Source organism: Dendropsophus ebraccatus, chromosome 3 (assembly GCF_027789765.1).
Source record: "Dendropsophus ebraccatus isolate aDenEbr1 chromosome 3, aDenEbr1.pat, whole genome shotgun sequence".
NCBI classification, from domain to species: Eukaryota; Metazoa; Chordata; class Amphibia; order Anura; family Hylidae; genus Dendropsophus; species Dendropsophus ebraccatus.
This window is the reverse complement of record NC_091456.1, coordinates 39,700,661-39,725,707: the sequence shown is the minus strand read 5'-3', so window position 1 is coordinate 39,725,707 and position 25,047 is coordinate 39,700,661. Positions and strand designations below refer to the sequence as shown.

At 40.1% G+C, this 25,047-nt stretch overlaps 1 protein-coding gene across 1 annotated transcript in view; it reads right to left on the bottom strand.

Annotated features, from left to right (window-relative positions):
- Window positions 1–9,020: 9,020 nt before the first annotated feature.
- Window positions 9,021–25,047, bottom strand: part of METTL17 (methyltransferase like 17) — a 33,768-nt gene continuing 17,741 nt past the window's right edge. The window contains exons 7-14 of the mRNA XM_069961539.1: window positions 23,812–23,906; window positions 23,628–23,698; window positions 17,581–17,688; window positions 17,426–17,498; window positions 16,682–16,728; window positions 11,892–11,984; window positions 11,436–11,623; window positions 9,021–9,620 (exon numbers count right to left, since the gene is read on the bottom strand). Of these exons, the coding sequence (XP_069817640.1) occupies window positions 9,509–9,620; window positions 11,436–11,623; window positions 11,892–11,984; window positions 16,682–16,728; window positions 17,426–17,498; window positions 17,581–17,688; window positions 23,628–23,698; window positions 23,812–23,906 (787 nt within the window). The 3' untranslated portion in view covers window positions 9,021–9,508. The remainder of the gene's footprint in view (window positions 9,621–11,435; window positions 11,624–11,891; window positions 11,985–16,681; window positions 16,729–17,425; window positions 17,499–17,580; window positions 17,689–23,627; window positions 23,699–23,811; window positions 23,907–25,047) is intronic.

Here is a 25,047-nt window from a genome sequence, read left to right as displayed (position 1 = left end):
CTGTCGGGACTAGATATTAATTGGGGGTAGTCCTCTCTCTTCCTTCTGGATAGCAAGGTAGTTGGCCAGATCGGTAGTTTGAGAATCCTGGGGAAATCAGGTAGCCTATGTTATTTAGGGGTAAATATAACGAAAGAAGCTTCCTGTTTTGGTGCAGCAAACCTAAACCCTTACCTCTAAGCTCTGGATAAACGTGTTGGGGTTCGGAAGAAGTTGCCGTTTTCCATGGCTGACAGACTGGTAATAATAAAGTCAGTGGTTCTTCCTCAGCTGATCTTTTTTTCCTCCTCCCCCATATGGATCAGCAAAGCTTGGATGCGGAGGGTAGAAATGCTGTTGGGTGGTCTAGTTTTGGGGAGGAAGCGAGTGAGGCTGAAGTATGAGGTATTTGCAGCCTCTAAGAGTAAGGGGGGATTTTGTTGCTTGTCACTTTGCACGAATATTAAAAGGAGAAAGGATTATTTATTTATTTGTTGAAACAAGGGAAACTTAAAAATTGGATGGAACTGCTGGAATCAGGAGTTTAGGGGAACAGAAATGGTCTTTATAGATAAAGCATAGGGATATGTTAAAGCGACTCTGTACCCACAATCTGACCTCCCAAACCACTTGTACCTTCGGATAGCTGCTTTTAATCCAAGATCTGTCCTGTGGCCCGTTCGGCAGGGGATGCAGTTATTGTCATAAAAACAACTTTTAATCCGGCAGCGCTGTGTCTAACGTCCGGGGCTTACATTTGTATATGCATTAGGCTGACACACCCTCTCTGTCCTTCCTTCCCAACCTCCTCATCATTAGGAAATCTCCAGGCAGATTGATTCCTATTCCCCACCCCGCATAATGAACATGGGCTGGATCGTTAATACACCTGTGCAAAGCTCAAACAGCAGTAAATGTTCCTGGATCATTCCTAATGATGAGGAGGGTGGGGAGGAAGGGCGGAGAGGTGGTGCCAGCCTAATGCATATACATATGTAAGCCCCGGCCGTAAGACACAGCACTGCTGGATTAAAAGTTGTTTTTATGACAATAATTGCAATCCCAAGGACAGATCTTGGATTAAAAGCAGCTATAAGAAGGTACAAGTGGTTTTGGGGGGGGGACAGATTATGGGTACAGAGTTGCTTTAAGCAGTGTTGCACCATAGAAGGTAGTTAAGATATTACTCCACTGTGGGGGAAAAAACTGTTGTTTATGGATTCTGTTAAACTTGAATTATTGGAAATTTTCCTGTGTAAAGATGTTATTGTAATGTATGAGGAAAAAAATTGTTTAAAAAAAAATAATAATTAAAAAAAAAAGATATTGTGGGATGAAAGATAAACAGTGGGCACAACAACCAATCCCTATATTTGAATAAAGATTCAGTCACTGACCTGATCCCCGCTACAATGGGGCAGCCAGGGGGTTGGGTCAGTGACTTATGGGTCTTGGTTAAGAAATACCAACTGGGATGCCTTGGGAACAGTTTTTCTGCTGTTTTTACTGAAATAAGCTTTTTTTCTGTAGCCTTTCTTAGACTGTTCTAAGTTGATCTAAAATTTTATTTTTGGGATCTGTTTTTAGTTTTTTTTTATACACAGTATCATTATTTAATTGTCTACTGGCTTCATCCTCATAATAGGTTTATGACATATTTACTGTACTCCCACCCTTGTTAGCTTTATTTTTAAGTCGGGCATAGTAACCTTCTCCACCTACAGGGCTGGTTGGGGGTGTCATTTTTTGCGCCATGATCTCTAGTTTTTATTGGTATCATATTTTGATTGTTTTTTATAAAAAAAAAATTCCAATATACAATTTTTTTTTAAAATCGGCAATCCTGTTTTTTTTTTTTTTTTTTCATTTTTCATTTACGCCGTTCACTGTGCAGGAACAATATTGTTACATTTTAATAGATTGGACCATTTCACAGACTACGGTATGTAATATGTTTATTTTTTGTTTTTTTTTAAATATTTTTATTTGTCTAATGGAAAGGTGTAATATAAATCTTTATTGGGCATTTTATTAGGGATTTATAAAAAATGTTTTAAAACTTTTTTTTCACATATGATTGCATATACTGATGAATGCTATGCCATAGCATAGCAGTCATCAGTATAAGGCCTGTCAGACATTCCGACTGCGTCCCTGGTTATCGGCCTGGCGGCATTCTCAGGAGGTTGAAGTCCCAGGCCCCAATCAGTTTCTGGGGCTTGGACTTTCCCTCCCATGTAAACCTGTACATTCCCCTCCTTCCTTGCCTGTGATATAGAGCCTCATACCCTAAGTGACTACTTGACCTTTTATTTGTTTCCTGATTAATATACTGGTGTTTTTTACTTTTTGGCTTTGACTTTTGACTACTCTTTGGATTTTTGTGCTTTGCAGACCGCTAGTTGCTGACCCAGACCTCTGACCTTAAGTAATTGTGTTTTGGTTTTTTTGTCCTCATTCTGTGTCACACCTGTGCAGGATAGGGACCGTCGACCAGTCTTCCGCTGCTGTCTAGGGCAGTCGAGGCAATTAGGCAAGGACAGTGGGGTGGGTGTCAGTGCCAGGGCATCACCTATCTGGTTTCGTACAGTTGCCTAGTACTGACAGGAACACTTGGTTGGGCCAAACATTCCTGTGTAAGTGGAGGACAGGAGCCAGACAGAGTTAACTGATGGCTAAATGGTCAGCTGTTAGTTACTATAGGTATAGGGCCACCTTAAGGTGAGGTCAGTGTCTATTATCTATAATGTTGTAATTGAGTGGATGGCCGTCATTTAATGGCAAATATGTGCTGTTATTTTAAAACAACGGCTGTTGTATTGAAATAATGGAAGTTATTTACCGTTATTTGGCAGCCATCCACTCAATTTCAACATTGTGTGGACAGAGCCTTTCTGTGTTTTCAATCCACTCCTGGTTTTGGTTGTTATGAGGACCTGACATGAGGACCAAATACAGCCTCAAATATACATAGTGTGAACCCAGCCTAAAGGGACTTGAAAAAGGAAAGGTAAAGAAGTATCAAACATAACAGCAAACAAGATAACATAAAAATATTTCTCAGTGCTGAATTACTGTAACAGGGAACAAAGGGGTGAAATGTATCTGATAAAAATGTAAAAGTTTATTTTATCTCATACAAGTGCAAGGTATTTGATTAATTACTTTCTATAATATAAACCTGATCAAAGTCCATACAACTACTGCTATGGTGTGTAAATACACAATGAACATGTTCCATACATTACATAAGCCAAGGTGGTGCTTTTCTTACCTTTTGAGATGTTAAACCTGTTAAACCCTGTTATCCTCAGGGGCAACAGTTTCACCGAATACGTTTGCCGGCCGTACCCGCTGCTCGTGGCATGGCCCATGTGAGGTTTATGGCACTGTTCTGACAAAAGTAGGTGTTTTCTGGGAAGTAGTATTTGACTTCAGTAAAAAGTTCTTTTTAACCCCTTGACATCAGCCATACAGCTACTGTATATACGTTCCTGCTACACATACCCCAAGCAGCAGGAATGTATATAAACGTATCTGACAGTGAAGGGGTTTTAAAGTGTGCAGGGCCATTTTAATGCGGTCAGCCCTGCACACATTACTGTCACCAGACCAAGGAATGACACAGGCACTGTCCTGCAGCTGCCTGTCATTAACCCCCGTTAAGGCTGCAATGCACAGCGATCGCAGCGTTTAACCTCTTAAGGACGGAGCCACTTTTCGTTTTTGCGTTTTCCTTTTTTCCTCCTTGTGGTTAAAAGGCCATAGCACTTGCATTTTTCCACATAGAAACCCACATGAGCCCTTACTTTTTGCATCACTAATTGTACTTTGCAATGACAGGCTGAATTTTTGCATAAAGTACACTGCGAAACCAGGAAAAAATTCAAAGTGTGGTAAAATTGAACAAAAAAACACATTTCTTTTATTTGGGGGGTATTTGTTTTTACGCCATTCACCCTGGGGTAAAACTGACTTGTTATATATGTTCCTCAAGTTGTTACGATTACAACCATATATAACATGTATAACTTTTCTTTTATCTGATGGCCTGTAAAAAATTCAAACCATTGTTAACAAATATATGTTCCTTAAAATCGCTCCATTCCCAGGCTTATAGCCCTTTTATCCTTTGGTCTATGGGTCTGTGTGAGGTGTCATTTTTTGCGCCATGATGTTTACTTTCTATCGATACCTTGATTGCGCATATACAACTTTTGATCGCTTTTTATTACATTTTTTCTGGATTTGATGCGACCAAAAATGCACAATTTTGCACTTTGGGATTTTTTTGCGCTTACGCCGTTTACCGTGTGAGATCAGGAATGTGCTCTGAACATCTCTTGCGGACGCATAACGTACCGGTACGTCATGCATCCTTAAGAGGTTAAAGGGGTTATCCAGCGCTACAAAAACATGGCAATTCAGACCGTCCGCTTTATTTTGGTTTACAGGAGTAGCGAGGGAGACAGGAATGGGTGACCGCAGTTTCGCGGCGTGTTCCGCTTTGACGAACCCTTGCGTGACCATGACGTCACTTCCTTTTATGTGCTCAAACAAAAAAACTTTATGTACAAATAAAGTGAACAATAAACATACCATATACATATATTTAAAAACACATACTATATACCCTGAATTCACATAAGGACCACAACATCTACCCAGTTACATAATATTTATATCGCTACGGGTATTTAATCCCAGGCTGCCTAATGCTTCATATTTTATAATGCATTCAGTTTCTTTATTCAAGAGCATTAACTTCCTATCGCCTCCACCCCTAGGGACCGATACTGTACATAGTCCCGCAAACTGCAATTGTGACGGATCCTCATTATGTGTTTGTTGCATATGTTTGATCATGCGTGGGCTGCCCTTGCCTGTACGCAATGATCTGATATGTTCGGAAAACCTCTTCCACATCGGGTGGATAGTCTTGCCTATGTAGTATCTCCCACAACTACAGATCAGGGCATAGACCACAAATTGGCTCTTACACGTAACGAAATCAGTTACTGTGTGTATGACCTCCCAATTTGATCTGTTTGCCATTCTGTAGTGATCTGCAATAATTGCAGTGTCCACATTTAAAGTTACCATGGGCTGAACTTGAGGTAAGCCAAGATCCTTCTCTATATGTTTTTTCCTTCTCTAATCTTCCATGGACTAATAAGTCCCTGATGTTTTGTGTCCTTCTGAATGTCACTATGGGGCGATCTGTAATATGTTCCCTGAGGACTTCATCTTGCTCCACTATGTGCCAGTTTTTATGGATAGAGTTCTTAATTACTCGTTCTAACGGGGAATAATCAAAGGTAAAAACAATCCGTTTTTTGTTCTTTGCTGTAAGTTTTTTATTAGTCATACTCTCACTATGTTGTGCTCTAGTTTTTGGTGGGGATGTGTCCATGTTCAGTGCTCTGTTCAGACTCTCTTGTATCAACTGCTGGGGATATCCTCTCTTGCTCAATCGTGCACTTAATTCTTCTGCCTGTATATGAAATAAGGTGTCATCATTGTTTATCCGTCTCAATCTTACAAATTGGCTATAAGGTAGGGCTTTTTTAGTATGGTATGGATGATAACTATTATAACTTAATAAGGAATTGACCGCTGTTTCTTTTCGATGGCAAGAGGTAATAAGATGTCCATCCCTTATATTTAAATGTACATCCAAAAAGTCCAATTCATAACCCCCATATACTGATGTGTATTGCATATTTAGATCATTGCTGTTCATATATGATACAAATTCTGCATATATGGGGAATTTGTATCATATATGAACAGCAATAATCTAAATATACAATACACATCAGTATATGGGGGTTATAAATTGGACTTTTTGGATGTACATTTAAATATAAGGGATGGACATCTCATTACCTCTTGCCATCGAAAAGAAACAGCGGTCAATTCCTTATTAAGTTATAATAGTTATCATCCATACCATACTAAAAAAGCCCTACCTTATAGCCAATTTGTAAGATTGAGACGGATAAACAATGATGACACCTTATTTCATATACAGGCAGAAGAATTAAGTGCACGATTGAGCAAGAGAGGATATCCCCAGCAGTTGATACAAGAGAGTCTGAACAGAGCACTGAACATGGACACATCCCCACCAAAAACTAGAGCACGACATAGTGAGAGTATGACTAATAAAAAACTTACAGCAAAGAACAAAAAACGGATTGTTTTTACCTTTGATTATTCCCCGTTAGAACGAGTAATTAAGAACTCTATCCATAAAAACTGGCCCATAGTGGAGCAAGATGAAGTCCTCAGGGAACATATTACAGATCGCCCCATAGTGACATTCAGAAGGACACAAAACATCAGGGACTTATTAGTCCATGGAAGATTAGAGAAGGAAAAAACATATAGAGAAGGATCTTGGCTTACCTCAAGTTCAGCCCATGGTAACTTTAAATGTGGACACTGCAATTATTGCAGATCACTACAGAATGGCAAACAGATCAAATTGGGAGGTCATACACACAGTAACTGATTTCGTTACGTGTAAGAGCCAATTTGTGGTCTATGCCCTGATCTGTAGTTGTGGGAGATACTACATAGGCAAGACCATCCGCCCGATGTGGAAGAGGTTTTCCGAACATATCAGATCATTGCGTACAGGCAAGGGCAGCCCACGCATGATCAAACATATGCAACAAACACATAATGAGGATCCGTCACAATTGCAGTTTGCGGGACTATGTACAGTATCGGTCCCTAGGGGTGGAGGCGATAGGAGGTTAATGCTCTTGAATAAAGAAACTGAATGCATTATAAAATATGAAGCATTAGGCAGCCTGGGATTAAATACCCGTAACGATATAAATATTATGTAACTGGGTAGATGTTGTGGTCCTTATGTGAATTCAGGGTATATAGTATGTGTTTTTAAATATATGTATATGGTATGTTTATTGTTCACTTTATTTGTACATAAAGTTTTTTTGTTTGAGCACATAAAAGGAAGTGACGTCATGGTCACGCAAGGGTTCGTCAAAGCGGAACACGCCGCGAAACTGCGGTCACCCATTCCTGTCTCCCCCGCTACTCCTGTAAACCAAAATAAAGCGGACGGTCTGAATTGCAACTAACGGTGAGTGCCCTGCGTCTCCTTCTTTTATTAGTTGATACTCTATGTACAGATCGCCGATAATACTGATGAATGCTATGCTATGGCATAGCATTTCTCAGTATGTGCAATCAAGGCATTGCATATATAAGTCCCTTAAGGGTCACATAAAATTGAGAGAAAATTGTAATAAAAAGTTATTAAAAAGTGGTATATGCGCAAGAAAGCTACCGACAGAAATAACAGATCATGGTGGGAAAAAATGATGCCTCATATGGTCCTATAGACCAAAAAATAAAAGTGTTTTAGGGATGGTAATAGAGCAATTTTAAACACATTTAGTTTTTTAAAAAGTTTTAATTTTTTAAGAGTAGACAAGTAAAGTAACACTTACACAAATTACATATCTTTGCAATAGTACTGACTTGAGGAACACGCAGCAGGGAAATGGCATAAACACGGAAACTCCCAAATGGAAAAAAAAAGCTTTTTTTCCAATTTCACAGCACAAATAGTTTTTTTTCCGGTTTCGCAATATATTTTCTGGACAAATTAGGCCTGTCATTGCAAAGTACAATTGATGTTACAAAAAATAAGGCATCACATGGGTCTGTAGGTGAAAAAAATGCAAGTGCTATGGCCTTTTCAACACGAGGAGGAAAAAGCAAAAGTGCAAAAATGAAAATTGTCTTCTTCCTTACGGGGTAAAGGAGATACATTTTACCATCCACACACTGGACAAGAATTTAAAATTATGTGCAGATTTACATGTGCCGTATTTTCCCTGCTGCGGTCATTCAGGGATTAACAGCAGCTAAATAAAAAAAAAAAAAACATTTAACTCACCTGGGTCCCGTTCCCGGCATCGGCGGGCCTCCCGTACCGTTCCCGATGCAAGCAGTGTTACATACACTACCTGCGCCAGAGACGGAACCTTTCCCGGGCAGCCGAGTGTCTCATCGTAGAGGCTCCGCTGCCGGGAGAGCTTTGGGAGAATGAGAGAGGCGCCGAAAGTTCCCGAAGCCTCTCTCATTCTCCCAAAGCTCCCCCAGCAGCCGAGCGTCTCCAAGTCGCTCGGCTGTTCGGGAGAGGTTTGGCGATCTCCGGTGCAGGTAGTGTACGTCACACTGCCTGCTCCGGGAATGGTACGGGAGGTACACCGATGCCGGGAACAGGTACCAGGTGAGTTAAATGTTTTGTTTTTTTTATTTGTTCAGCTGCAGTTAATCCCTGCCTGACAGCAGCAGGGCTGCGCTCAGGCAGGGGTTAACATTTTTCGGCGTATAAGGCAAACCCCTGACAATCTTCTTAAAAGTCAGGGGTCGTCTTATACGCCCAGTCGCCTTATACGTCCAAAAATACGGTAGGTCTATCTTTGTAATTTATTTTTTACTAATTCCTTGTGGATTGTACTATAGTGGTGAAACTATTAATGAGTGGCATGTACATCTGAATAATCGTAAGTTTACCATTTGGACAACAAAAAAAAAAAAAATGGATCTTCCTATTTGTCATGACTTTGTTGAAGCAGGACATAGTAGCAGCCAGTTGTGTTTTAACATTGTTGATCATGTAGGAGTGGTTCGTGAGAACATATTCTGAAACATATAGAACTCATGTGGATTCTTAGATTAGATACTTTACAACCTTAATGACCTTATATTGATTTTTTAAAACCATTTATGCAATTAGCCTTTTGATTAGACATGGTCAAAATTTTGAATTAAAAAAACATATAAAAAATATAAATAAACATATTTGGTATTGTTATGGGTAATATCTGGACGATTAACATATGTTATTAATCCTGCACAGAAATTGCAAACATCGAAAAAAAAAAAAAAATCCAAAAACACAAAAATTTTACGGTAAAACTAAGGATTCAAAAATTTGCCAAATATTTTTATATTTTAAATTTCACCTCGCAAATTATTTTTCTGTCTTGCCATACATTCTCAAAAGTTTATTAATGGATAAAAACCAGGTGAGTAGGGCAGATCCATGGCTTTCAAGTTGCCTCCAGCAAAAAACATCTCTGCACCCTTTTCAACTAGCGGCGCTGGGTCCTCTTACTCAGAGTCCTCCATGATATTGAATGGTATGTGTATCAACTGAACAATGACCGGCAATGGGCATTAAATACAACATAGGAGAGAAAGCCAGAGAAGCAATTGTATTCATTATGAGAGGCAAACTACAGAACCATATTCTTCCTGTAAATAATGTATCAGGCGGATTTTTAGTTCATTATTGATATCAGGATACAAAGTGATCCATAGTGGTCCAGTATGTGGGCATCCTCACATACACTTTAAGTAAATAATAATTACTTTAACAGAAAGAACATAAGGTAAAAAAAAAACAAAAAAAACAATATTCTCTTGGACGTGGTTTTCTAATGGCACATGTCCTTCATGTTATACACTTTTTCATCCATTATAAAGAAGTCGTCTCTTCATCATAGTGTGTTTTATCAGTACCAGGATTAGCCGTCATGGAAGGCAGACGGTCCCCCCACTCACATTTTCTAGCACACCGGTACAGATCTCTAGGGAAATAGAAAAAGTACCAACCTTAATAAATACAGTACAGCTTCAGGATTTACATACAAGAATACAATCTACAAAAAGAGCTTCTACCTATGCAGGGCCGTAGGGGGGCCTGGCTGCTGTTTAGCTATAATTTGCGCAAAATCGCTGCGTTTTTACCGAGATTTTGCCCAAATCAGGGCTAAATAGCAGGCAGGAGACAGTACAGCAAAGTTACTGTAGATGGTGAAGGACCTTGACATGTGACCATCATGTCACCGCAGGTCCTGTATATAAACTGCACTATGGAGGAAGAAGAAAGAAAATACAGGTGTGTGGAAAGGGGAGGACAATCAGGGGTGCACAGTCTGGGGAGGGGGTTGGCGGGTGCCCAGTCTGGGGAGGGGGGTCAAGGGTGCCCAGTCTGGAGTGGGGAGGGGGGCAGGGGGGTACAGGGTGACACCAGTCTGGGATGGGGAGAGACACACAAGAGAGTGTTCAGTGTCTATTTAGGGGTCTGGTCTGGTTGTACATTATTATATACTTAACCTCTTAAGAACTGCCCTCTCTAAATATATATCGCATTTATATAAACCTCACCTACTATCTGCAGAGGTAGGGAACCTTGGCTCTCCAGTTGTTGCAGAACTACAACCCCCATCATGTCTGGACAGCCAAAGTTTTAGCTTTGACTGTCCATGCATGATGGGAGTTGTAGTTTTGCAACAGCTGGAGAGCCAAGGTTCCCTACACCAATCTATGAAGCACCTGTATCTGTATATACAGCGACCATGATACAGGAGTCATTTTTCTAAATTATTTCTATTTTGAATTTGGTGATGGAATACCTTACTGGAGGTATTGCTGCTGCTGTCTCCGCTGCTAAGTGGAGTTGATCGAAGGTAATAGGCTCTCCTCCTTCCCCACGGACTGGTAAGGCATCAGCAATCAAATGTGGCAGGTTCGTGAATGTTCGAGTTCGATCGAACCTAGGATTTCCCGAGGTTCGATCAACTCTACTGCTGAGCGTACCTGTGCATTAGGAGACGGCACCATAGAATCACATTACACTCCTAATTCACAGGTACAGAAAGCAGGGAGCGGAGACAATGGCGCCTCTGTTACGGTACTTAGGGACCAAATTTTAAATGGGAAAAATGGAAGTACTTTAAAAAATGCTGATTGAGCCCAGAGCTGCCTGATAATCATTCTTCATAAAAACATTTCAGGTACACAGTAAATATGACATTATGTATCCCATATTGTGAACACCACACTAGTGCTGCCAGGAGAGATGAGTGAATTGCTCATCTGAACAATCGCTTATCTAAACTTCATTTAAAAAAAAAATAATATATATATATATGTTATATACCAGCAGTGAAGGGACAACATGGGCCCCCCTGTGCTTACTGCGCACACTATGGGGGGTCGCCAAATTGAATCTTTTCCCCGGGTGCAGGAGAGCCTAGCTACACCTCTGACCTATGTTCCATTACTTATCTTGTATTCCGTCACAGCGTGCATTATAATTCTGAGCTACATTTACAATTCTGCCACATTATACATTCCTCCCAGAATTTCTTGCTGGTTGAGTCTCCAGTGATTTGTATTCTGAGAATTGTAATGCTTACACCAGGCACTGAACATTATTAGAACAAACTTTCCTACCGCAATAAAGGAGCTACCCTGGTCGAAGCATTTCTATCACCAAGCTTATTGACCATTTCCAGTAGTTACTATTGTCATAGAGTAATGTATTTATAAAGTTACTCCACCCTCTCTCTCTATATACGGCTAGTCTAAGGTGTAAAGTGTTACACTAATAAACATACTTTCCGTGTCTTCTGGCTGTGATGACATCATGGTGCAATTTTCCATCGGAGCAGCACATGTTACAGTGTACATGGCGTGTTCTGCGCAGCACAGGTCCAATCACTCTCGGCCAATGTCTGTCATTTTCACCCACAGGGCCACGGGAAAATACTAAGAAGGAAAATTTCTCCCAACGTGCAGATGGGTTCTGGTACATATAAAAAATGCATATGAAAAGCAGGCAAAAGTAATAAGGACAGCATTATCACTAAGAGGCTATTACACATTGGTTTAGTGGACACTTTTTTGGACCTTCTTCATTTTAGCGGCAAAATGTGTCAGTTTTATGCAAATGTTGTCCGTCATTTGCATAAAAAGGCTGCATCTTGGCACCAAAATGACCACTGTCCAAAAAAATGGCCAAACTAAGACGTTGTAAACATAGCCAGAAAGAGGATAGGTAGTATTATTCTCACCCAGCTAAATTTCAGTGGTTGATACTGTTGTAAAAAATTACAAGGTATCTGGGAGTTTCCAGCAAGTTTGGGACATTCCATCTGATGTGGGCACTGGTAATAAGAAAAAGCTATTAGTACATATATGTGTTTCTTCTGGCTCAGGATACAGTACTTGCATAAATGCATGAGAAGAGACTCAAACCTGATAAACCATGTTAGGGAAACAGAAAATCGCTTTATAAACTATAGATACAGTCTACACCATCTGCACAGAGTTTATGAGTAATAATGCCAGCTCGGGCTGACTAGAGATGAGTGAACCTCGAGCATACTCGAGTCCATCCGAACCCGAACTTTCGGCATTTGATTAGCGGTGGCTGCTGAACTTGGATAAAGCCCTAAGGCTATGTGGAAATCATGGATATAGTCATTGGCTGTATCCATGTTTTCCAGACAACCTTAGAGCTTTATCCAAGTTCAGCAGCCGCCACTAATCAAATGCCGATCGTTCGGGTTCAGATGGACTCGAACCCGAACCCGATTCGCTCATCTCTAGAGCAGACATAGAATAATGACATTATCTTATATTCCACTTCTCTTGATGACAGCTTATCCTGCTTTATAAGGAGATCAGGAAGCGCTTTGGACTTTAGTTGTAACATAAAAATAACAAAAAATAAATATATAAATGTACTTGTCCTGCCCCATTATATTCTACTGCAGTGTCCCAGAACAGCCCTTCTTATGCTCACACTTTCATTATAAACAGTTCTGTTCTGGAAAGCTATGGTCCACTGAAAACTGCGTGTATTGTGTCCCCCTTCTCAGTATTTAAGTCTGCCATTTCAGTCATTTATTGCATGTGAATTCAGGTATCAGTGTCAAAAGGTATTATGTCGCCTCCTAGTGTTCAAGGATGGTACTCCTCATGTATGTTCCTCTGTATATGCCTAATGGTGTGATGATGCAATGGCTGGATGTCACGTGACTGTGCCCTGCTTCCATGGTAACACCAATGGTCATCGAGCTTTTGGCTGGGTTACCATGTTACTTCCTGTGCTACCTCAGTCTATTCCCTACCATCAAGGGGATAGGTTGTCTGTTAGTCCTCTCTCTCCCTGCCAAAGAGAGAGGCCTGCGTTGTGCTCTGCTGCTCCAGTCCACTGGCTGTGTTCCTGTCTCAAGTCTCAAGATTCTCATCTGGGTGTCGATTCTTCAGTCATTCTTCAGTTCCTCTCATCATCATCTTCTCAATTCATCAACAGCAAGTATTTCATTCAAGTCTCATTCCACCCAGCATCTCAGCTTCAGTTTCACTACTACTCCCATCATTCAGCACCCTACTCTCACAGCCTATTGCAGCATCACCCATTATTCTGCTTTATTCAAGATTGCCTTATTCCCGGTTGCATCCGGAGAGACTGTTACTACTAGTTACCACCGTTACAATAAATACACAACTACCGTTGTTTCTGAACCTTGGCATTGGTGTGATCATTGGTGCCCTGACTAAGGACAACAAAGAATCGCATGCCCAGTATTCCCGCATGGTCAGGAGCCCGGCTTCCAGCTGTAGCACCCTCGTGCCTAAACCGTGACCACTATTTCCTACAGCTGCCCCGATTCCTGCACCCATCCAACATCTGTATAGCGGAGTGGCCCCTAGGGGCCAGGGCATCGCACTACCTTACTACACTGCATCCCCACCAACCTCATAACACAGCCTGAAATAATAAAAAAAGAAAAAAAATCTCCTCTAATTTCCCCCCCCCCCCCCATTTCCAAAAGGTACAAAAACTTTTCTATGGCAAAAAGAGATTGACTAAAAAGTTGCCATATATTGTAAGCTTTATATCTGGTTATACCTTTGCATAACATAGTTGTTCTATTAAAGGGGTTGTACAGGGAACAGAATATGGCTTTATAAATTCTACTCCCTAGCACTTAGGGCCCTATTACACGGGACGAAAAATTGTTATATCGTTCGAATTTAAACTATATCGTTCTGTGTAATTGCAGGCAACGATCGAAAAATCGTTCGTATGTCGTTGATTGTTGATTTAGATCTGAACCTAAAATTATCATTAATCGTTCGCTGTAATTCCACATTTGTTCGCTCAAGTTCCGCATTTGTTCACTAATCGTTCTGTGTAATCGCACACTGTCCATTGTTTTGTTGGGATCAGAAGGAATAAAAGATTATAGTAATGATTGCAGTAACAATCGTATCTAAAGACCAACGCTCTGTGTAATATGGTGAACGATTTCAGGTTATCGATAAACAATCTCATTTGTGATCGTTTATAGTGAAACAAAAAATGGTGGAGGTCTGCTACACCTAACCCCTACGGATGGAATCCACCCTCTTCGAGTGCACCACTATCCCAGCGCTCACAGGATATAAATGAATGAATAGATATGTACCAATGTAGAGGGCTCTCTAGAAGCGGGTGATATGTTGCAAACACTGTGGAGACATATGATTTGTGCACCTATATAAATTGTACATCAACATTTATTACTTGAATCTCATCAGTCAAACATTGCTATAAAAAACCTTATATAGGTAAAGCTAATAGTAGAAAGCAATCTAGATGTATAGGAAATACATAAAATTTGCATAAAATACCCAACTAGTATAAAGATAAAAGGGTAGAACAGTGGAAGAGTAAAATCTATGTGATAAAATAAAGATTTATGTGTATGGGGAGCCTAGTGAAATTACCTGCGCCGGGCCCAGCGCAGGCAGCTCACCTAAATGATTTTAGCAGTAGTCCCGAATCTCGAGGTCTGGCATGAGCTCGTATCGCTGTATGGCCGTTGAAATAATTATATTAGTGTCCTGGTGAGACAGCTTGCTTTTCAGGTTATACACTTTAAGGTGAAATAAAGTGATATTTGAATGACAAATGGTGGAATGTCCACCTCTCATCCTGTTGGTGGTCGCTCTCACGGTCCGATATGGTGTTGTAGCGGTAATCCGTGTCTCAGTCAGTTCGGCTTCTTTGAGATCCGTGCAATTAAGATCTGATACAGCACAGTGAGCTATTTCATGCTGTTTGCGGCGTCCGCATGCATGTGAGCGCGCGCTCTTGCTAACTGCCGCTTCCGGCAGTTAGAAGCGGCAGTTAGCAAGAGCGCGCGCTCACATGCATGCGGACGCCGCAAACAGCATGAAATAGCTCACTGTGCTGTATCAGATCTTAATTGCACGGATCTCAAAGAAGCCGAACTGACTGAGACACGGATTACCGCTACAACACCATATCGGACCGTGAGAGCGACCACCAACAGGGTGAGAGGTGGACATTCCACCATTTGTCATTCAAATATCACTTTATTTCACCTTAAAGTGTATAACCTGAAAAGCAAGCTGTCTCACCAGGACACTAATATAATTATTTCAACGGCCATACAGCGATACGAGCTCATGCCAGACCTCGAGATTCGGGACTACTGCTAAAATCATTTAGGTGAGCTGCCTGCGCTGGGCCCGGCGCAGGTAATTTCACTAGGCTCCCCATACACATAAATCTTTATTTTATCTCATAGATTTTACTCTTCCACTGTTCTACCCTTTTATCTTTATACTAGTTGGGTATTTTATGCAAATTTTATGTATTTCCTATACATCTAGATTGCTTTCTACTATTAGCTTTACCTATATAAGGTTTTTTATAGCGATGTTTGACTGATGAGATTCAAGTAATAAATGTTGATGTACAATTTATATAGGTGCACAAATCATATGTCTCCACAGTGTTTGCAACATATCACCCGCTTCTAGAGAGCCCTCTACATTGGTACATGTGATCGTTTATAGTTAGTCGTTAATCATTAAAAATCGCTCTGTGTAATAGGACCCTTACTTTATATCTTTTCAGAGGTCTACATTCCAAGACATGAGGGGGCAGGTGTCCCAATCATTGCATGTGGGCAAAACCATGCCTGCACATGATGTCCAATAGTTGTAAAATGTCACCAATGTTGCAGCCATGTAGCTATACAAATAGATACAGCACTCAAGGATGAAATGGGTGCTTATGTAGTATCCCACTCCTTCCAAAGGTAGATAAACTTGGCACTCCATACATATGCTTAGATGTGACTTATTGAAAAAGAAACTCAACAAAAAAGTGTAACGTATCAGTCCTACTGATCTCATCAGACAATCAGATTTCTGTGAGACCATGTAGAAATCAGGGAAAGTTGAATTGTGACTTATAGTTGCTGAGGACTCCTTCTATAAGCCACATGTGGTGTGGTTTCACCCGCACACAATAATCATGACTTACACCTGCCCCCTAACATCTCATAATATATACTTCTGAAATGTAAGGAGAGGAAGCAAGTGCTGGTGAGCAGAAGGCAACAATTGTACACTTAGCCTTATATTAATATTGAAGAAAGTATAAACAGAAGTTGGATGGATTTACTGTTATGAATAACACTATGGCATATGTGCGGTCTCTATATGAAAAATTCCAGGATTAGTACTGTATGTGTAGGTAAAGTTATTGCTATTACAACATATATAGGTGTAGGCTAAGTAATTGCTATTACTATATATATATATATCTATATATCTATATATATATACACACACACACATTATGAATGACTGTATTTATACAAATTAGATTCATTTTTCGAGTGACCACTTTTACACAACGACACACTAGCTTAGCTGAAAATATATAAAACAAATTGTATTATAGCATCATCTACTGGTGAAACACTAAACTGTTTTCAGCAACACTATAATGAACAGGATTCTTGCATAAAAACACCTAAGATAAATTTCTTACTGGTGCAAACACACAAGCAGGGCGGTGGTCCCAAACTTCCTTGTCACCTCCCTATGTGAAGAAAAAAAAAAGTTTTGCTAAGACTGAGATAAACATATTAGTGATAAAACTACAATATAATTTTCTTCCTTTGAGCACACAAGTTTCCTCTAGTTGCTGAAGTTTAATCCCACACTCCAAAAACATACTATTTAAAAGGGAATCGGTCACTAGGTTTATGCTACCTTAAATGAGAGCAGCATAAACTAGTGACATAAATGCTAAACAGGTTGGTGTATTATTTGTATGATTCTGTTCAGCCGTTCTCCTGATATGCAGGAGAATGGGATCCTTGCCACACCCCTCCCACCACCCTCCAGCTACTGATTGACAGCTGACTGCCTACACACAGCATAAATAGATAACTGCCAATCAGCAGCTGGTGGGCAGAGTTTTAGCGTCTCATAAATATCCAGGGCTACTGGGCTCACGCACATAATGGAGAGGGCTGCTTATTGTCCATGTTATTCAGGGGGAGATCTCTGATATAATGGCATAAACCTGCAGACAGAGTCTCTAACTTTCTATGTAACGTTCTAAAGTTCATGTGCGAGATTAAGACATTGGTTCATAAGCCACAAAGATAGGGACTAAAGTGATGCAGCTTATGCTGAAGGGATAGTAATGACGAGAGATGTCAACTTCCCTGTACAAAGAGAGTAGCACATAGTAACTAGATGTAATGCAAAATATTAAAGGGGTTACTTGCCTTTAAAACTATATCACGAGCCTCCATTAAAAGCTGATGTCCTTCTTGGGTACCATTTTCTACAAGGACCTAGGATACCACACAAGATAAAGACAAAGAAATGAAATGATAATAAATGAAGTGGAAAAGCCAATAGCTAAGATATACTAACCAGAAAGCCCCCTGTTTTTCTCCATAATGTCTGGATGACTCTCTCCCGTTCAGCAAAGTTAGGAAGTTCATTTAAAGAGTATGCAGACACAACTAGGTCAAACTGTACCTGGAAAAGCATAACAGGCCAAGCAAACATTGGTTTAATATAGCAGTGAAACACATTTCTCCAAATCACAAAATGGTGATATCGAAAACATCTGACAACTGCATAATATGTAAGTACATGGTCCTAACATGGTCCTCATTTGATCACATGTAGATGAAAGTGAAATGGCTGGATTTCCTGTTAATCATTCCTCAATAAAAAGACCATCCAGTGTAAAAGCTCTGAGACACAACACATTTATTTTGGTCCATTCCATTTTGTTGGGGCTAGAAGACTGTCTAATGTATAAAGGGCAGAAAACAATAGTATCAGCTCACCATAAATAGTTCACTCAATACAATGGAGGCTCTCCAGGTTAAAAGCATGTAAGATCTTTACTGCGGGCCGTTCCCCGTTAATCCATAACATAGAAAAAAGCTTCAAAAAACGTGGCTTCTTTATTTAGTTAGGCATCAACATAAAAAAACATTTAAAAACACGCAGACGCGTTGTGAAGTTACGTTTTATAAAGCTGGAGATCGCCACCTCTTTTCTATACAAAAAAACAGAAAATCGCTACAACCATATACATGCCTGTAATGCAGGTCTGAACCTTCTCCTAGATGCAAGCGTGGTAAAGGAGGCGTCGCTAGTGCCCTGGAACTCACAGGGCTGGTCAGAATGCAATGTCCAGAAAGTATTCCAGCGAGACAGCCATCCTTGATAAAATCCACTTTTATTTAACTTGGACAAAAATAGAATAAAACATCCAGCACATGGATAGTGCGACGCGTTTCGACGTTAGTACGTCTTAATCACTGCATAAGTACATTGTGTGCATGAAACATATAAATAGTGCTCAAAACAATTAAAACACAAAGGGAAGCTCACCTGTATCTGTGTCCAGCAAACATCATAGAGTGGGCTAGCAATCAGCAATGAGGTGAATCACCAACATGCAGCTGGACACAGGACAGGTGAGTAACAGCTCCATCTGGTGGACAGGAGGAATCATGCATGAGAGGATATCAATACAAATACATTAGGTCCGTTTTGTAATTTAACCCTTTGGGAAAACGGGAACCCAGATTGAGAATCCAATACGCTTCTCTATTCAACAGCTTGCGCTGCCAATCACCTCCTCTTGCATCTTTATACACCTTCTCTATACCAAAAAATGAGAAAAACTTTGTTTCACCATTATGAATGTCTACAAAATGTCGTGCGGCACCGGACATATGAGTACTCTTTTTTGCAATGTCATGAAGATGTTCCGCAATTCTAACTTTTAATTTACGTGAGGTACATCCTACATATAACTTATTACACGCATTGCACTCTATTCCATAAATTATATGATCACTATCACAATTGATAAATGAATTGATTTTATAAATTTTCTTTCTTTCACAGTCTTGGAAAGTATTAGTTTTTTTAGCCACTTTGCATACATTGCATCGTCTTCCACCGCACGGGAAAAAACCAGTCTGGGATAACCATATTTTATTACGATTGTATTTCTTGGGGACAGTTGGAGATATTAAATTCCCGATTGTAGTACCCCTTTTCGCTACCACATTAACCCCTGATTTGAGGATATGATTAAGTTTATCGTCCTGGTACAATATCGGTAAGTACTTATTAAAGATTTGTTTAATTTGCCCAAACTGATTGCTGTGAGCTGTAGAAAAGACTAAGTTGGTTCTGGTATTGTTCACACCATCCGTTGTATGGGATGAATATAGCAGAGAATCACGGTCCCGCCCAGCTATGTCATTTTTGGCTTTATCTAAGATCCATGGGGCATACCCTCTTTTTTTCAACCTCTTGTCTATGTTAGTGACTTGTTTTTTATAATCTTGCATATCAGAACATGCTCTTTTACTTCTCAAGTATTCACCTTTGGGGATCGCAGTGATAGTATGCCTCGGGTGGCAACTTCGTGCATGCAGGATATTGTTGCATGCAATTGATTTTCTAAAGAGGGTAGACACCACTTTACCATTGGTATTGTTGCCTCTTAACTTTATATCCAGAAAATCAATTTCATCAGCAGCTCCTGAGCTGGTAAAACTTAAATTTAAATCATTGTGATTAATATACTGAACAAAATCCTGTACGGACGGTACATCGTGACTCCAAATAAGTAAGAGGTCATCGATGTACCGCCCGTACCATTTAATATGATTTTTAAAGGGGTTATTATCTGTGAAAATAAATATTTCCTCCCACCAAATCATATATAAATTAGCTAAAGTTGGTGAAAAACAAGACCCCATAGGGGCACCCGTGATCTGCAAAAAATAAGATTGATCAAACAAAAAATAATTGTATTTCAAAAGAAATTCAACTGCCAAAATAATAAACTCATTAATCTCTACAGAATACATGTTACTCCTGTCTAAATGGTGTCTGACAGCCATAATGGCTAAACCATGTGGTATATGGGAGTATAGTCCCACTACATCACATGATATCCACTTGTAGTCTTTTTCCCACTTGAAGTCATTCATAGCTTTTAGAACTTCTCTGCTGTCCTTTAGGTAACCAATGGAATTTTGAACCAACGGTTGTAACAAGTTATCTATAAAAATGCTCAATTTTTCAGACATGGAACCCATACTAGATATTACAGGGCGTAATGGGGGAGGAAAGATATCTTTGTGCACCTTTGGAAGACCATGAAATACCGGAGTCACTGGTTGTTTAACAGTTAAATGTTCACAATCTCTGTCAGTGAGTACTCCCAGGGACCTACCCTCCTCCAAAAGTGCACAAAAAGCCTTCCGACATTTTTCTTCTGGATTTTTATTCAATTTCCGATATGTATCTGTATCATTCAAAATCACAAAAGATTGTTTCATATAAAGATCGTGATCCAAAATTACTGTTGCTCCCCCTTTGTCGGCTTTCTTAACAATTACCTTCATGTCGTTTAATCCCGACAGAAGTTTACTAGTTTTAGAAAAATCTGTATTGTGGGGGGTAGAATCATACAGCAATTTTAGATCTCTCTCTATGGCACCCTGAAAATTATCCAATACACTAGCCCTAGACTTGATGGGATAAAAGTCAGGATTAGACTTGACAGACATGGGTAAGACTATATCATGGTTAGTAACTGACGTAGAGGATTCAATCTCTAGATTTTTAAGACACATCAAAGACATTTGTTCATCAAATGTGAAAAAAGACGCTCCCAAATCTGATACGTCCCTGTTCACATTGTCAAAGTCGACGGAATCCTCATTATTCATATCCATATTTAAGAAATGCCTTTTAACCGTCAGTAGTCTGACAAATCTATTCAGGTCCAAAAGAGTACGAAACAAATTGAAGTTCTGCCCAGGTGCAAAATTTAGACCTTTGCTGAGAACCTCAATTTGTTCCGTAGACAGCACAATAGGTGACATGATAATAACATTATCTAAGTCTTTTTCCGACTCGAGTATTTTGAGGGATTTTTTCCTCCTCTTGCCCCCCCTTTTCCTCTTCCTCCGTTTTTTGACCCCTTAGCGGTGGTTACTGGGATATCACGATCCGAAGCTTCAGAGGAGGAATAGTCGGTGGAATCCACATCTGTTGATGAGAAAGTAACTCTATGTTCAGTGGTAGAAGTGCTTGGAGACTTTTTCAAAATGGATTTAGGGTTTCTCCTTCTTTTCCAATCATATACTGTATCCGAGTTATAGTCCTGTGTATCTCGCCTGAGTTTCTTCTGTTTTAATTCCATGATGGATTTTTCCAAATTTTTAATATTATCCTTCATTTTTTCATACAGTACATCAAAATCATGGTTTCCCATATATTGTTCCAAGTTCACTTTTATCACATCAATATCAGTTTTCAGATGTTTTAATTTTTGTTCCTCCTCCTCTACAATTAGAGTCATGAGTTTTATCGAACAATCTGAAAGGATTTTATTCCACTTATTCATGAAATCCTCTGAAAATATGGTAGTGGGCAATTTTTTTATTCTCAGTCCCCTCGGTATCATAGACTTTTGTATATACATTTTTAGTGTGTTAAAATCCCACCATGTCCGTTGCTCGCTGGCTAACAGTTTTTCCAAGTCTGCCAGCATGGTGTGATATTCCTCCTTAGATGGATTTTCTCCAGCCTTAGTAAACATTTGCAATAATTTGTCAAAACGTTCATCCTGTGCGGTAGGTTCATTAGATGCAGACATATCGGTACAAAGAAGGTAACAAAAAAAAAAAAAAAATTTCCTCCAGAAATCAAAACAATGTCCAAGTAATATTCAAGATTATACTAGGAGATAATAATGTATTTGTATTGATATCCTCTCATGCATGATTCCTCCTGTCCACCAGATGGAGCTGTTACTCACCTGTCCTGTGTCCAGCTGCATGTTGGTGATTCACCTCATTGCTGATTGCTAGCCCACTCTATGATGTTTGCTGGACACAGATACAGGTGAGCTTCCCTTTGTGTTTTAATTGTTTTGAGCACTATTTATATGTTTCATGCACACAATGTACTTATGCAGTGATTAAGACGTACTAACGTCGAAACGCGTCGCACTATCCATGTGCTGGATGTTTTATTCTATTTTTGTCCAAGTTAAATAAAAGTGGATTTTATCAAGGATGGCTGTCTCGCTGGAATACTTTCTGGACATTGACCTCTTTTCTATGTAATGTATAAAGGGGCCTCCTTACTCTCCACTGACAGATGACGTCAGTGCTTAAAGTGCGGCCGGGTAATTTTTTCTCAAAACTGCCGGGGAGGAGGATGAAAAAAACAGCATGCACTTACCTTCCCGGCTCCAGCGCTGGTGGCCACAAACCGCTGCTCTGGTCACCTTGTAACTTCCTGGTTTGAGAGGGACCTGGGATGTGACGTTTTAGTCTGGCTCAGCCAGTCAGTGGCTGAGGTGGGACACCACTGCAACCTCTAACTGGATAAGCGGACCTGGAACTTCCCAGGTCCCAGGTCCCCTTTCAAACCATTAAGCGCCCGGGGACTGGAACAGTGGTATGTGGAAACCAGTCCTGGAGCCAGGAAGGTAAGTGCATATAATTTTTTTTTTATCCTCCCTAGTGCTTTTCAAAAAAAACTCCCTGCCTGGAATTCTCCTTTAGGGTAGCTTCACACGTACCGCATCTGCAGCGGATTTTACGATGCGAGTTTGCAGCGAAATCCGCTTCGGAACCTGGTAGTGTGAAGTTAAATGGGTCACATACCCGCAGCGGAATTTTCATTCCGCTGACAGTATGTAACCCCCTGCCGCCCGTAGCCCCTGAGAATACATTACCTGCTCGGTGCTGCGGCTGTGTGTGAGGCTCCCGGCGGTCCCCATCAGCCAATGAGTGCTGCCGTGCATGTGCGCTTATTGGCTGATGGGGAGCGAGGGGAACCGGGAGGCTCACACACACAGCCGCGGCACCGAGCAGGTAATGTATTCTCAGGGGCTGCGGGCGGCGGGGGTTAAAGGGGCCGGTTCACATACTGTCAGCGGAATGAAAATTCTGCTGCAGGTATGTGACCCATTTAACTTCACACTACCAGGATCCAAAGCGGATTTCGCTGTAAACTCAGAGTAAAAATCCACTGCAGATCCGGTAAGTGTGAAGCTACCCGAACAGAATAATCCTTCTGTTCTTGGAGCAAAAAGCTAGAGAAATCTTTCTTCTTCCCATTCCAAACACATGAATGCTCGGCTAAGAAAAATGTTCAACATGTATGGGAGAACTGAAAGACATAGCTGCACATATATATGGGTACCTTAAGACCAAAACAAAAGGCAACAATACTTCTGATTTAAATGTATTGTATTCTATGAAAATTGAGCTGGCATCTCTTTAACCTTTTTGATTTTTCAAATCAGTCTCCACCATGGAAACACATTTTGTGACTCCAGCTTGGGGACACCACTTAGACCATCCGAAATTGTAAATGGTGTGCACAACAAGGTTCATAGAAAAATAAATACTTACCTTGGGTGAAACTGGCAAAAATTGTCGAAAATGAACACCAGAGATGTGCATCTCACCCTTTTCTGACCCACCTGTCCGGGAACACAAAACAGAAAGATCGCTGGTTAGTGATATAAGAAATTATAAGGAAATGTAAAAAAGAAAACATCATGACAAAGAAAAAAATTATAATGAAGTATATTACCTTTCAAAACCAGCTCACTGAGAGTATTCATTGACGCAGAAGTATCAATACACATATATTCTTTGAGGTTCTTACCCCATATACTGTGGGCTGCCCTGTAAAACAAAATATGGCAATGCATTAAGGACACGTGTAAAAAATGATAAAAATTACTGATTATAGATAAATAATGAAACAAATTTTTTAGTGCAGCATGTGGGGGGCTGCCATCTTGCCTGAGCTGTTTTAGCAACATGGCCCATGGACATAGAAACTATAAACATCTCCAGACCCTATTCTTTGTATGGGACACATTTGTAAGCATTTAAACACAAGAAAGGTTTGGGATAGAGAGGGTTAACAGTAGAAAAAAAACTATCCCTGTACCACGAGATGTCACTCTATCCTATGCACAAACAACCCACTTACAAACTATGGGGGGGGCATGGGGGAGGTTTATCAAACATGGTGTAAAGTGAAACTGGCTCAGTTGTCCTTCGCAACCAATCAGACTCCACCTTTTATTTTCCAAAGAGTCTGTGAGGAATGAAAGGTGGAATCTGATTGGTTATCTACAATAACAGAATTTAAACATGCCTGGGATAAACATACATCTATCCTAAGATAATAAGAAAGAAAATACTAAAACGGCAGACTAGATGGACCCAGTGGTCTTCTTCTATGTTTCTATTAATCTCCCCATATATACAGAAAAGACACTATGGGCATAGTTCATACACAATAATGTTCCTTTTTTTCACATGATTTACCTAAAAACATGATGTATATAAAATATAGTATACTATTTAAAAAGGTTAAAAATTACCACATAACAAAACAATAATATCTCAGTTTGTAAGCCAGAATAAGTCTAAGGGTGCTGAACGGATGACCTAAAGTGCTTTAAATATGTATACAACGTCACTCTGGTGTCAACTGGGTGGGGCTTGATAGCAGTTGGGCCCTATCTCCTGGCTGGAAAGAGGGCACAACTTTTATGAAGTCCTACTTAAGTGACACTGTCCACCTGTGAAATAAAGCAATTTTAGAGCAAAAAGAAGGTGTATAGAAGGTGTATAGAAACACACAGAGTAATACAGTTGACTGCCTATACACAGCATGGATAGATAACTGCCAATCAGCAGCTGGTGGGTGGAGTTTTCTTCTTCTCATGAATATCCAGGACTACTGGGATCATGCACATAATGAAGAGGACTACTTATTGTCCATGTTATTCAGTTGGATATCTCTGGATCA